Consider the following 15,171-nt stretch of genomic DNA (forward strand, 5'->3'; position numbering starts at 1 on the left):
AAAAAAATAGATTTATTATTTATAAAAAAAAAGGTGGTTAGTGGTTGTCAGTTAAGGTGGTTCAAAATAAGTGGAGAGATGCCTTTCATAATTTATTTAGTTCTCACATATCGCTAAAACAGTCATGCAAAATAAATGGGGGGGGGAAATGTGAATTATAAAAAGTGGAGGGATGCCATCCCACCGTATCTTCCACCACTTCAATCGTTGAAGGTGGGTTAAAAATTGTCCCATTGTGCAGATCTGCAAAAAAAAACAATTTGAATTACCTATCAATATAGTTGGTTTATCTTTTTGTGCTGAAATAAATCGAAAAATTAAATTATATGATTCAAAAATAGTTAATATTTAATTTAAAAAAAATAAAAAATAAATTGCAAATTTAAGCCAAAGTGTCTTCATTGGTTGGTTAGCCATGGTGGCTTGTTTTTCGTTTAGTTCATCGGAGTAAATTATTTGACACGACACGTCACGACACGATGTAGTGAAAACCTGACTTAATTAATACCTATATTATATTGTACTTTTTTAATTTTAATTTTTAGACTTTTCCTTACAATGCCGAGTTGCAACCCGTTACATGAACAATTTTATTGATTTAATGGTTCAAATGGACCAATCATGGTCACCAATCCATGCAACCCGGAATTTCCCCATCTAACTTATTGATTACAGTATTTTTTTTTTTAGCAATTTAACAATTGTTTGAATTTTACATTTTTTAACAAATTAATAAATAATACATAAAATTAGAATATAATATGAATAATAATATATTATATGGGTACAATAATATTTTTAATTTTTCAAAACTTGTTGTTAATTGAGAACATCATTGGGACGTTTACACTTGAGCCGACAGAGAATAAGTTGGTCATTTTTAATGTTAGTGCAAACATTTTCCCAGGTCATTTAAAGTCAATACCAGGCCACAATCAAACAATCATAGGCCACATTTTTCAAGGGGGGGGGGGGTCAGGTAATCGGTAAAAAAGACCAAAGAAAAAAAGAACAAGTAAAAAAGAACACGGAAAAAAAAACAAAGGAAAAAAGAACACGGAAAAAAAGAACAATTTTTAAAAATTTTAAACAGTGTCCCACTAATCAATATTCTTTAAAAAAAAATTTTAATATAATGCATAGACACTTATGCTATATTTTTGGTATTATTTATTATTATTATTATTATTATTATTTATTATAAAAAAAAATACGGAACATAAATTTTTGATTTAGAACGTTCATCGAACTCGGAGACACCTCGAGCATAAATCTCGACTGGATTTGTACAGGATGTCATAGGCCATAGCCATTAATTTCATTTTTGATACTGCTTTCATAACAATTTCCATTTCAAATGTATTTAAAAAATTGAAGTATAAAAATTTAATGAAAACATTTGAACACTTCAATGACTGTCAATAGACTAAAATATGTTCACTCAAATTATAGCTCTAAAGTATGAAAAGGTCACCTATAGTCAACTATAAGAGCACTAGGATTACTTAGGGCATTTCCAGTAATAAAAATGTATCTTACTCTATATTATTATACTAAGCTTTATTGTATTTATGTTTCGTATTTTTTTTATTATAAATAATACCAAAAATATAGCATAAGTGTCTATGCATTATATTAAAATTTTTGTTTTAAAAAATATTGATTAGTGGGACACTGTTTAAAATTTCTAAAAGTTGTTCTTTTTTTCCTTTGTTCTTTTTTTCCGTGTTCTTTTTTACTTGTTCTTTTTTTCCTAGATTCGGGGGGTCATGTGGTAAAATATCTCCTATGTCTTCTTCTTTGCTATCTGCCAAAGTTGAGCAATATTGTATACCACATAGAGTCAGCCACCACTGTCTTACAACTCCACAATGCTCTGTCCCCCAGACCCCAGCATTAAATTAGTCATTTAATTTACACCCGCTATTTTACACTTCCAAAATATCACCTTCCCGAAGTATAATTTTGGGTCATGACCATTCTTACACTGCCTTTGCGTGTGCAAAATGACATGTTCCTGAAGTAGCTATACTGCTTCCTAGTCATTCTGACTTCTGAGGTAGAGCTCATAATATGAGACCATCACATATTATGTCCACATCTAGAGGACACAAACGAGATGACTATGGCGAAATGACGGACGGAAAGTCTACTTTTATAAAAAGATAATATAAAGGAAACACCATTATATTACAAAAAGTTATAATATGGGTAATGATAGATAATAATATATAATATAATAGATATAATAATTGTGAATTGCTATTCTAGACCGAGGATGAGGATATATTTCAGCTATTGTGATAGTCGCGATAGCGCCATAACGGAGGTAGTCTTGGGCGGAAGTCGAAAAAATAATTAATAGCCGTAGTCTTGTAGAACAGGAAAGAACATAATTGGTAGTCTTATATAACAGGATTGTGATGTTGTCAAAAAACAAGGTAGTCTCGTATAACAGCTGACATTTTAGAATCTTTATAATCGACTGTATCTTCTGTAACTACTTTGGCATCCGCCATGAATTGTATTGTACTTCGCCAGTATGATAAAAGTATAAAACCAAAGATATATATTATAACACAACTTTTTATACTATCCAGGAAATCCGTGATCACGATTTGTTCATTGAATTAATGAAATATGATACATACATAGACCTTATACTCAGTATAGGGTCTATGGATACATATTACATACAACAATAATTAACAACTATCAAAATAGTTAATAATTTTAAATTTAAATTATAACAATCTATTATAAAGTATTATTTTAATTTATTCATATAAATTTAGATATACAGGGTGATCCAACAGGTATGCTCACCCCCTTTTTTCTTTAATGAAGTTTTTTAAAATCTGATTTTTGGATTTAAGTATTAAAAAAATTAATTAAAAAAATTAAAATAACGTTGGGTTCTATCACTGGATGGCCTCCCTCCTCATGTGTTCATGTTATAAATAAAATTGTACGTTGTGTGCTCAAATTTGCTTATTATGCCTTATTGTAGCATAGATTGTAAATATTCTAATAAAAAAAAAAAAAAAAAAGTATTAGATATTAATTTTTATTAGAGATATGGGTTAATGGGTTATATATATGCATTATAAATTATAATATTAATAAGCAATTGTACACATTTACATTTTAAGCATTACATACAATTATTAATAATAAATTAAACTTCAGTTTAACACTTGCTCTAATCTTAAATTTGAGAAATATGCTATATGCCCCACTTTCAACTTTGTACAAAAGCTATAAAAAATGACTTAAAAATGTTGAAAAATGACGTTGAAAAAAAAAAATGCAGAATAAAATAAAAATATTCTGCATAACGGGAGCTTGAAACACATTTTTAGTTAGGATAGCATTGTATAGAATCAAAGGAAAAAAATGCAGAAGTCATCAACATCCTAAATCATCTAATCATGATAGTAACCACGAATTACGATATGTATTTTAATTCATGATTATAACGTGCCCTCCTATCAAACGACGCGCACCTGGTGGCAGAATAATCCAGTGCTCATAACAAATATCTTTTTGGACATAATCATAGATAACTGCCACTGTTTAGTCTGTTTCATAGATAACATATAAAACTGGTCACTGCCATCCAAGGTTTATAGATAAACCTTGACTGCCATCAACATAATAGTATCTTTATTATTCTAACTTCAAAAACTTAAATATTATATTTTTTTTTTTTGCCGTGTCAGTTTGTAAGTCTACCGTAATGTTGTAACATTCGTTTTATTTACAGCTCGTGGCCTAATATTATGGCCTGTAATTAAAAATACTTCAAATACGTCCGGCACTCGTGGATCATAGGCATATTAAAATGTAGAATATCTGAATAGTACTATTATCTAATATTTATATTCTATTTATATTAAGAATAATTATATAGTATGTATAAGTATACATTTCAAGCTGTATTAACTAATTTATTTGAATGTAACATATTTAATGCACACAGATATCAAACTTAAACGAATGCTTTTTGTTATTCATCAACAATAATATATAAAATACCGATCTGCACAATGTCTCAAAACGAAGTGACGTTTGTAGATGAAGAAAAGTAATTATAACTGTTTCATTAATAATAAGTAATAACATTATATACCTATGTGCACAATGTCTCTAAACAAAATACATTTTGTAGTTGAAGAAATATAATTATACCCATCCAATTCAAGGTTTAAGTGTTAGCAATGATTAAACAAATAACAAATTATCTTTTTCTTTACACCTTACTAAACTGTCAATAAAATGAAAAAATGCTTTGTGTGAATTAAACCAACTAATAGTTAATATCAAATAAATATTTTAGTGCTTCAATTAAAAATATTCTTAGGTTTTTAAATTTATATTAAGTCTATATTTCAGTCATACTAAATAGTTAAAAACAGATGAATTTTATTTATTGATTTTATATTACAGCTTCAAGTCATTAGTATGTCGAAGATTAGTTGAATGTGGTTGGATGGATGAAGTGACCATGTTATGCAAAGAAAAGCTAAAGGACCGTTTATCTAAGGGACAAAAAGTTCAAGCCATAACTGAAAACGATTTATTCAATGATATTGCCCCTGATGCTAGAAGTATGATATTTAAAAAATAACAAAATATGTGTATAAATGAATGAGCCAATTATTTAATACTGATAACCATTATAGGGATGTTACCAGACACAATCAAAAGAGAATTAAAAGTAAAAGTACAAAATAAATTACTACAAACAGCCGGATATTTTGATGAAACAGATAGTGAATCTTAAGATACAAGTCTTGCTCTAATTTGTACATATAGAAAAATAACAACTTTGTTTTTATTAAAATAATCAATTTATCTTAAGATGAAAACAAATCATTTTGCTTTTAAGTAGAGTTAAATGAAGTATTGTGTTGGTTTGTTACATTCTGCCTGTCATGTGACATCTTTATTGCTCCACCACCCAGATTTGTTATTTTGCCACCATTTATAATAAATAGGATATTGAAATGAACTTACAAAAAAATAAATATTAATAATGATAACAAATAGTATATAAGTGATAGTAATTCTTTTTTTAATATGTATAGCAAAATTATGAAAATTAAACCAATGGTGGTTATTAGTTATAATTAAACTGTTGTTTTTTGGTTTTCGAATAACCAATATTATTTTACAAATACCTATGATAGGTATCTGTAGTAATGGAATAGTTTTTTTTTTAATTATTAATGTGATATATTTATTATTATGGCAAGTGCAAAGAACAAATTTTAGTGGCGGGGATAATATAACAGATCAGTACTGCACTACTGCAGATATAAAACTGTAATGAACCTTCCGTATTTATTGAAATATTGTTCAATGATGATTGATCAGCTGATATCTGATGTGTAAGGTAGATCTTGTACAAATTTAACACATCCATTATAGTGATTTACTCAATGACGAGATACACTTGATACTTACTGTGTAGCAAAACAACTTCCTAGTTTTTTATACCCTTAAAGTTCCAACTAGATATAGTTCACTACTTGAAACAACCCTTAAAATTGAATCATTTTGATTGCTTTAAACTTACAAAGTTTCAAAATTGCTTTTGTATTAAAGATACAAAAAAAAATGTTGATTCTTGGTAGGTATATTTATTTTTGTATTAAAAACATAATTTATGGTACACAATAATATAAGATATCAAAAATGTGCTAAGCATGTAGCTTAATACTTAAGATCTAGACAAATGATGAAAAAAAAATTTTCTACCAGACAGAAAAAAATGAATAAGTACTTATTATTTTTTGTATAAATTTAATAATAATGCTAAAATGTAATTTCTAGGACGGTATAAATAATAATAAATAATACTGTAGAATATTTTACCCTACTATTTGGTAAATGAGAATCTAATTTTAAAAATACAAAAAAAGTTGATTATAATATAAAATATTATAATAATTAATAACAAACTAATTATCAACTAAGATTATACAGTGATTGTTGGTAGATTTTAATACTTACAACAAAAATAATTTATTTTGGATATTTAAGAATTTTTTTAGCCAACATATCAAGTACATCTTGTCATTCATTAACTTTGGCAATAAGACCATGTATATAAAACAATAAATTTGAATTTTTATTTTTTTCATTAATATTAAATGTTTAACTTTAATGAATCTAGTATTATTTGGCATTTACTTTTATTGATTAATGTACAAGTAAATATACTTATTTTTCAAATCAATATTAGCTAAACGTCTAAATAGCAATAAGTTATTATTATACGTTTTAAACAGATTCTGTAGCACTTTGGAATTCGCTTAAAGCCTTTATTGGATTTTGTACTTTCTTTTGAGAACCTTTTCGCACTTTAGCTCTAACTTCTTCAGGTTTTTCTGGTCTTACAAGTGGTTTCTTTTCAGGGGCTTTCATTTTCCAAACAACAAGCTATGGAAATAAATAATTTTAAAAAATTAACTTTTCTTTTTCATAAAATAAAATAATTACTTTTTGGAGATCTGCTCCTTGTCTAGGGTATTTTGTACTGGCCACATATGAAGACTTCACAGTTAATACAACAGCATTCATTAAATTTTTTGCAGCTTGAATTAGAGATGTGGCACTGTCCAACTAAAATGTTATTATTTTATTTCATTGTGTGAAAATAATGCATTGACATTGATAAAATAAAAGTATCATACCCCAGAAACAATTAGTTCGCCACTTATATTTTGCACATCAGCTTTAACTTTAGAAGTGATGTTCAGCTGATGACAATACAAAGCAATGCGTTGTAAATAAGCTAACAAATCTTTTTTGGTTGACGATTCTGGACATTGGTCAGCAATTTGTCTAGTAAGCTTATCTAATTTTGTTCCAGCTTCTGAAATTTTCTTAGCAGCATTTATAACATCCATAGTAGTTTTCAATGGTCCACGGCCACTTAAAAATAAAATTGATGTTATTTAACATTTATACTGCTCCGTAAAATACAATATTTTTAATTTATTTCTTATTTTTTTTTTTTTAATTTTGGGCTCTAAAAATATAATCTAATTATTAAAGTTTAAAATAATGCAAATTAAAGTTTCCATAAATTGTACGTTTACCATAAAATAATAATATTATAAAATATAGGAACGTATAAAAAATGCGGCTGGAGCAGTGAATGATACAAATATTTTGGACATAATTGTCTCTAGAACAGGGAAAGGGTAAAAAATCATGCTTATGTAATTATTACTAATGAACAATAATAATAATAAATAATTAAATAAATACCGGGTGAAATCGGTCATTTCCATCATGATCATACACATGTGTTTGGCAAGAACAATAATATCATTTCCTGTATCATCCCATTTAGCTACCTCACGGTCAAACTTAAGCTTTTCGCTCCTAAAGAATTCAACTTGTTGAGCAATTTTTTGTTTATCTTCTTCTGTCATTTTCCTCATAGCTTCCTATAATACATAAAAAATAAAGACAAATAAATTAACAACATCACGAAATATATTTTAAAATATTACTGTTAAACCATAAATAATGTCTATACATACACGTGCTGTTGTAATTCCACTAATATCTGGGTACTCATCCAAAGGTTCTCCAGTATGAGCACTTGCTAAAAAATTATTTAACATGCATTATTAAAGTGTTATAAATAATTAAATAAAAAAAGAATATCAAAATTTTATGATTGGACCCCAATCTAATTTAAAGGAAAAGGCATTTTAATAATTTTTCTCAACCATAACTTAGTACATTTATGTAGGTTACAACACTTACATCTACTCCGTGTATCAATTGTATAATGTTCATCAAACTCAATATCTTCAGGGTCTAATTCTTCATCAGTCTGTAATATTCAAATTATTATTATTTTGTTTCATCAAAAAATGTAGTTAATTGTATACCCTATTCATGAGGACAGCTCGACGTATTTCTCTTACACCATCGTAAACAAGTCTAGATGCATCAATAAAATCATTTTCATCTACTTCTTTAGGAGGGTTGGTCGATAAGGCATCAACCGCCAACTCAACACGTTGAGCAAAGTTAGGCATAACTAAATTGAATAAATAAAAATTATTCATTATTTAATCTTTTATTGCTATAAAATTATAATTAGTTGTTGTATTTTACCTTGATCACGTAATACTTTAATCGCTTCTAACACACGCTCAGTATATATTCCCGGTTCATAATTATCCATTTCAGCAGCTACTACATTACAAACTCTAGCTGAACGGCCTCTGATTGCACCAGCAGTTCTATCCAATGGATCAGCTGATCCTTCTTGTAGTGCGAGAACACATTTGTTAACATCTTCCAAAATATGACTTTCTAAAATAGAATAATAAAATGCATACACAAACTTAAAAATATATTAAACAACAGTAATTCCATACCCGAAACAGCTAAAAAGTCATCAATTGTCGTTATATCATCAACAGCTTCAGTCAGTAATCTTACTTGCGCTTGCCACGCATCTCTGAAAACATCCATATTGTCAAGTGCCAATTTAGAGCGGGGTCGAACAGCAAGTACTCTAGCTGCATTTATAACTTGAGGACATAAATTCTCAATTTGTGCAGCAGCAGTCCGTACCATTTTTACACCATCTTCATTGTTTGACATGCTACACGCAAGATTAGCAACCTGAAAACAAAATCATTAAAATAAAATTAATGAAACAACCAAGCAATTAACAGTTATAAAAGTTAAACTTACTTCAACAAGTTTGTTTGCATGTTCAGTGAATACAAGAGCACATTCTTCAACTTCTTTTTCATCACCTGAATGTGCTGCTTCAATCAAAACAAGTAATGGAACACTTGTTTCTAGAAAGCTGTAGTTTAACAAACAAAAGACGAATTAACTAAATTAAATATTAACCATTTACATTCAATTTATTTTACCTATCAGACACATGATCTACAACAGCTTTACGTAATTGTCGTCTCAAATCTCTAGTTTTTCGACACATATGATCAATAGCACGTTCCAATCCTTCACTAGTTTCTTTTACACTCATCTATTAAATAGAAGGTTAATAATATTAATAATTAATTTCTACATTTAAAATTATAGCATTTATCCTAAATTATTCAAATGGCATGCCTTACAACAGTGATCTTTTTATTCATGCAAAATTGAAAAAAACAATTGAACATTGTCGGCGACATTGTTATAGAACAGTAATACACAATGTATACCATTAAGTATGAACAGAACTCAAGTATATCAAATAGTACAGAAACTACTGAGTACCAGCTCAATTATTTACATATTAAAATGAAATTGGATCTTGAAGGTAACACAGGTGTGGTTATTGTTTTAAATTTGTACCAAAGTACTTCCAAATTAGTTACAATTGTTAGGCGCTCAACAGATATTTGAAAAGAAAAAAAAGAATTAAACAAGACTGAATTATTACTTAAATTGCTTAAAAAAAACTACATAATAAAATAATACTATAATAGAGTCTTTGATTTTGCAATCATTTAAAAATACAACTGCTAAATTGAAAGGCATGTATATAATTCAAATAGGCATAATTATATCAAAACAGTTTATTTAATAAATATATGTTATCATTATCAGAAATAGATAATTAATAATGAATATTTTGAAAACCATTATATTTGTTAATTATTATCTTAAAGTGATTTGATTGAAATTTTCTATTTTACATATATAAACATTAAACACCATTAAAAAGTCTTAAATTTTTAATGGTACATAATCAGTGATTATTAATCACTTATCACATGTTAATTGTTATTACTTATAATACTATACTTTAAGTTGACCATTATAAGTTAATGTAATTTTAAATCATTTTGTGTTATATTATGTAATCCCTAAATGTGTGGATTCTAAGATTTCTAGACACACTGTATATTATAGGATTGCTATTGTGCCATAAATAGTGCTCAAATAGAGTTTAATACAATTAACTCAGTTTATGGAATTTACTTAGTATAGTGTTAAGATTAAACACAGTGGATGATAAATTATTATAAACTTATGGTTATAAAACAAGGATTTTTTTATATATTTAGGCTGAGTTGTATAAAAAATATATTAACTTAGACCATTCAATCACTATTGGTTCATTAAGTGTTGAGTGTTTGTTTATATGATCTGGCATCAGTATAATATATTCAGTATTAAATAATAAATATTAAACTCTACTTGACTCACTAAAAAAAAGATCGTGCAATCAAACATATTTTAATATGTTAATAAATGAAAGTATGAATTTAAAGTTGTGGGAAAATTCTTTAAATACGTACAACTACTAAGAAAACACAGTTAAGTGATTTAAGTGTCAAATTTAGTTAAAAAAAAAAAAATTGCCAACAGTGAATAAAAAAGGTACACAAAATGAATTTATTTTGTTGTCTATTTCTAAAACTTTAGTGTTAAGTGCAAGGAAGAACAATTTGTTTTTAACAAAAACCATAAACCATACCCTTTTTCCGACCCTTTGGAGTTGCAATTGCTGCAAACACCAACATAAAAATAATAATTCTTGATGGAATGTGAAGGTTACATGTAATATTTTAAAACAAAGTTCATATTAGTATACTTATTGAAACAATACATACATTTGACATATATTCAGACAGCAAATCCTGCAATGCTTGGCGCACAGCATTACACTCAGCAACAATTCTTTCTCTACGTTCATCACGGGTACATGAAGAATCAGCCATTAATGCAGCTCCACTAATAATACTTTCAAGTCGTTCTTCTAAAGAAGGACGAGTACGAACTTCATTATAAACAAGAGGATCCATAACCATTCTTTCCTAAAATACAAAACATAAAAAGATACCTACATTTAAAAAAATCATAAATTAATATGGATTGTATCCATATTAGTAAATGATATTTATACTAATTTTTTTTTATCATAATATTGGTAATAGGATATTACTAACATTGAGTTAATACTTAAGGTTTAAGATGCAATAGAAAAATGACATATAATTTAAGAACTTTAACAGGTCTTTTTTTATATATTAAATAAGTGCAAATGGTTTGATTTAAAGGAGTTCATTACAGGAACTAAGTAATTTATGTGCGCGTAAACAGTGTGGTTGTGTGTATAATAAGTGTTAATTAATGTGTGTGTACATCTACCCTAATGCATAGCTTTAGTACACACATGTCTATACCACACGGTTATGTGAGAAAACCTTTTAGAAGTATTTACTTATTGTCCCATCGTACCAATTGATCTATATATCAGATAAGACTTCTGAAATCAGATTTGAATATGTCATTAATTATTTATTTAAATTCATGATAAATGTATTAAATTTCTGAAATGTTGAGATCTTAAAATTATATTTTGTGGAAGTTTAAATTAAATACATAAGAAAATGAGATCTGATACACATTCATTAGTTTAATTGGTACAATTGACAACAATGGGTATGAAATAATTTCCATTTGCAATTATATTGATAATAATAAATATGATAGAATTTTTTAAAAGGAGCACAAAACACATGAGTTTTTTTTTTTTTGAAAGGATGTTAAATTCTCAAGATAATGGTATAGGTTTAATGCTTAAACTCCCATAATTCAATGAGTTATGAGAAATTAAAATAGGAGTGACGTCATAGGGGACAGGTCCGTGGTAATTGTCTAAGAAGTGTGTTCCGCGGAATCTTAGGGTTCCGTGGGACAATGTCAAGGGTTCCGCCGGATGTATGAGATTATTGAGAAAATGATGTTCATTTAATGTTTATTATTTAAAAATTTTTGATTGAAAATTTTTTTTAAAACTAATTTTAATAATGAATAGTCATTAACAGTATCATTAAAAATATTATTTAGACTTGAGAGTTTAGAAGAATTGATTTTCCTTTTTTTATTTAGAAAAATTGTAGTTGAGTTGGATTAGACATTAGGGTTCCGCGGAACACAAACAATTTTTTAAGGGTTTGGGAACCGCTGGTGTATTTTATATATACGTATAAATGTCACTCACTTCACACAATAATTTACCAACCTTTTAAGTCTATTTTCCAATTTTTGTTGTACATATATGGTATGTTTAGTTTTTTTAAAAAAAATATTTAAAATGTGTATCATATAAATTGACGCACTGAATCATTGTATTTAAAATATGTACGTAATGTAAATATCTCGTGTTTTTAATATAAAAAAAACTTAACATTATATTGACATTCTGATACTTCTGGTGTTTTTAGCACAAAAATCACATATTTCAACATACATCAAACAACAATAAAATGGTTTGGTTGTTAAATCATAGTGTAAAGCAAGCAACTTATTCATGTGTAAGATAGGCGATTATGCTGAGCCTTGGCCATAGTGACATCAAGCAGTAATTCTAGATATTCTAATATCTCCTTAAATAATATTTTTGTTTAGATTTTACTTTGATAAAATCGTGTTTAGAAATGTTGACTACAATGAATTAGCATTTAATAATAATTTGAAAAACATTGTTGTGTTGTGTGTTCCTTTAATATGTTTCCTCTGAATTCCTTTAGTATGAATTAAATTATATGTAATTACATCAAAATCATCAAGTGCAGCAGCCAATTCACCAGGGCCATCATAAATTTGATTTCCATTATCATTCATTGCTGCAGATCGACCTTGGGCAACATCACTAATAGTGTTTACAGCTTCACACACTTGCTTCAATACAAAATCACGATTAGCTTTAGCTGCAGCTAGTTCTGGGTGTCTTACATAAACCTTGAGAATAAATTTTATTATTTATAATTTAACATTAGTTGGATATTAGATTACTAAAATTTTACTTTGGAAGCAGTTAACAGCATTGTGGAATGTTTTTTTAAAATAGCACGAGCAGCAGCTAGATCATCGCGTAATTGAGGATCCTTTAATTCTTGTTGACGTTTTGCAGCTTGACTCATAAGTTCACTAGCACTACGACCAAAAACTTTAATATTGTCAAGAAGTTCAGCTTGACTCGAAGCATTCTTAACTTTTTCCAAATCGTCTTCAACCTAAAATTTAATTAAAAATATAGGTATATTTTTATCTTTAATATGTTGAATAAGCTACTTAATAAAATATTATATTAAATAATTAATAAAAGTTAGTAATACTTACAACTCTTAAAGACTTCAATAGTAAATGCACATCAACCATATCTGCAAGTATAAGTAGGCGTGTTACGGCTGACAATAGATTTCTTGCCGCTCTTACCATATTGCTACGTTTCGCTGAAGCACAAGGATCTTCAGCAAACTCTCTTGCAGCAATACTCATAGCATCACCTATATAACATAATAACTTTTATGCCACAACTTTTCCAAACATAACATCAAACTGTATTAAAATTGAAAAATTCTTATAGTCTACCAATCATAAAAGTATGCTACCAAAACAGTCACACTTTTCTTTGAGCAGTACAAAAAATAGTTATGTATTATTTTCTTAAAGGGTTTTAAGCAAAAATGAATGTATGTCATTTATTAGTTATATTAAAATTATAAGTTTAAAATTAGTTATATTAAATATATTGTTAAGGTATTTATACAAAAATTTCTATTTTAAATATTAAAAAAAATTAAACATTAAAATCTTTAAGAATATTATAACTCGTCACTCTTTTACAACAACTGAAGTACAATTATAGGCAATGCATTTAAAAAAAGTAGGCCTATTTATTACTTAATCTGGCATTTATTATATCAATCGATTAATATACTCAAGTCTAACTAGCGAGTATTTATTTAATATTACCTATACTCTGTCTCAAAGAACAATCACTTTTTGAGCAATGTGAATGATGCGACTGATGAGTCGAGAACCATGTGATCACGCTAACATCCTAAAGTTAGTGGATGATGCACATCATTGACAAATATCAAGATGCTGGTTTTATTATATTGATAATATACTGTTTATTTATGATAATTTTAACTTAATTATATTGCACTTGTTGTTATATTAGTTGTATGCTAGTGGCTTTTAAGAGGACGCCATACCCGCATGTGTTGTCTCTGTCTTACAAACGCATAACATGGCAAATTCTACTTTCTAAATAACCGATTCAACTCTGTTATGATTTATATTGGAGCGAATTGACCTATTATCATATTTAGAAGTTAGATTATTATCTAGTGAACCTCAAAGATTTTTTTTTATATTTTAATTTTGAAGTAAATTATGAGTTGTAAACTGTTTGTGCGTTTTAAACGGGTGAGCCGGGTGAGGAGTCCTTTTAAAATAAATGTTATTATTATCGTGCAATAGAGTAGGTATAAAATATGATAATTCGTGCCTTGACATGTAATTGGAAACAGTTATTGCGACAGCCAATGCAGCTGTGTAATATCTACAAACGTAGGAAATTATATTTGAACTTGAACGAAGATTGTTATCCATTAATATGATATCGGGAAAAATATTACTGTCCATGTCCATAATAGAAAGGGTTTACGCAAGTCAAAATACGGTGGAATACTTTTTTTTCAAGGAATTTATCAATTTATCTATCTAGGGATGTTTACGTTTTCTACAGGTGTCATTAAATTCATATATTGCCAAACAATGTTTTTTAAACATTGTAAAGAAGTATATGTTGATATAGCAGATTTTTAACTTTTAAAGAGATTTATTTTGAATTTACCAGTTTTTCGAACTTCTTCAACTGCAGCTAACATTTCTTGTTTTATATCGGGATTTTCAAAAGCGATTTGTTCTCCAACTTCAATAAAATTCTCTGTAGCTTTTTCAACAGCAGCAACTAGAACATGAGCTCTTTTTGAACGTCCTTTCTTCTTACGTGAAGTTCCTTTAGTGTTAACTAAAGTAGTCACCTGCAACAGTTTCCAACATTAGGTATTTTTTGAGTAAATGATTATTTTGATTTAACTGTAGGTACTTACTTGTAAGACTAATGGTTCTAATGTTTTTTCCACAGACATAGTTCGTATCTCCAGATTTTTGGGATCCCATTTTAGAGTAATGGGACCAAATTGATCAGTCATGTTGTATTATTAGGTTCTATGTCACTGTACTAACGTCGAAGATAGTTGTAAACTATTTGGAACTTTCAAATTAGTGTACGCATATACCTAATGAAGACAACACCCAAGTTATGACGAATACCGGATTGCACTACACAGAACAACTGAGAACGAA

The 15,171-nt window shown here is 28.0% G+C and overlaps 2 protein-coding genes across 4 annotated transcripts; one reads left to right on the top strand and one right to left on the bottom strand.

The window, feature by feature from the left end:
- Positions 1-3,644: 3,644 nt before the first annotated feature.
- LOC111041653 (enhancer of yellow 2 transcription factor) lies at positions 3,645-4,901 on the top strand. 2 transcript variants are annotated; one of them, XM_022325995.1, is made up of 4 exons: positions 3,645-3,912; positions 3,983-4,087; positions 4,450-4,610; positions 4,686-4,901. In XM_022325995.1, the coding sequence occupies exons 2-4, from the start codon at positions 4,050-4,052 to the stop codon at positions 4,784-4,786; spliced, it is 300 nt and encodes a 99-aa protein (XP_022181687.1). In that variant the 5' UTR covers positions 3,645-3,912; positions 3,983-4,049; the 3' UTR covers positions 4,787-4,901. The 2 variants fall into 2 exon arrangements, with proteins under 2 accessions (XP_022181687.1, XP_022181685.1); XM_022325993.1 differs by having other exon boundaries at positions 3,645-3,846.
- A 1,387-nt stretch (positions 4,902-6,288) lies between these two features.
- On the bottom strand, positions 6,289-15,017 carry LOC111041654 (catenin alpha). 2 transcript variants are annotated; one of them, XM_022325996.1, is made up of 18 exons: positions 14,916-15,017; positions 14,657-14,846; positions 13,132-13,298; positions 12,816-13,025; positions 12,565-12,750; positions 10,617-10,820; positions 10,481-10,510; positions 8,922-9,037; positions 8,734-8,851; positions 8,412-8,661; positions 8,146-8,346; positions 7,917-8,068; positions 7,789-7,858; positions 7,560-7,624; positions 7,282-7,463; positions 6,702-6,942; positions 6,508-6,630; positions 6,289-6,447 (listed from the first exon to the last, which is right to left on the bottom strand). In XM_022325996.1, the coding sequence occupies exons 1-18, from the start codon at positions 15,015-15,017 to the stop codon at positions 6,289-6,291; spliced, it is 2,766 nt and encodes a 921-aa protein (XP_022181688.1). The 2 variants fall into 2 exon arrangements, with proteins under 2 accessions (XP_022181688.1, XP_022181689.1); XM_022325997.1 differs by lacking the exon at positions 10,481-10,510.
- Between the last annotated feature and the right edge of the window lie 154 nt (positions 15,018-15,171).

This window comes from Myzus persicae, unplaced genomic scaffold (assembly GCF_001856785.1).
Source record: "Myzus persicae strain clone G006 unplaced genomic scaffold, MPER_G0061.0, whole genome shotgun sequence".
NCBI classification, from domain to species: domain Eukaryota; kingdom Metazoa; phylum Arthropoda; class Insecta; order Hemiptera; family Aphididae; genus Myzus; species Myzus persicae.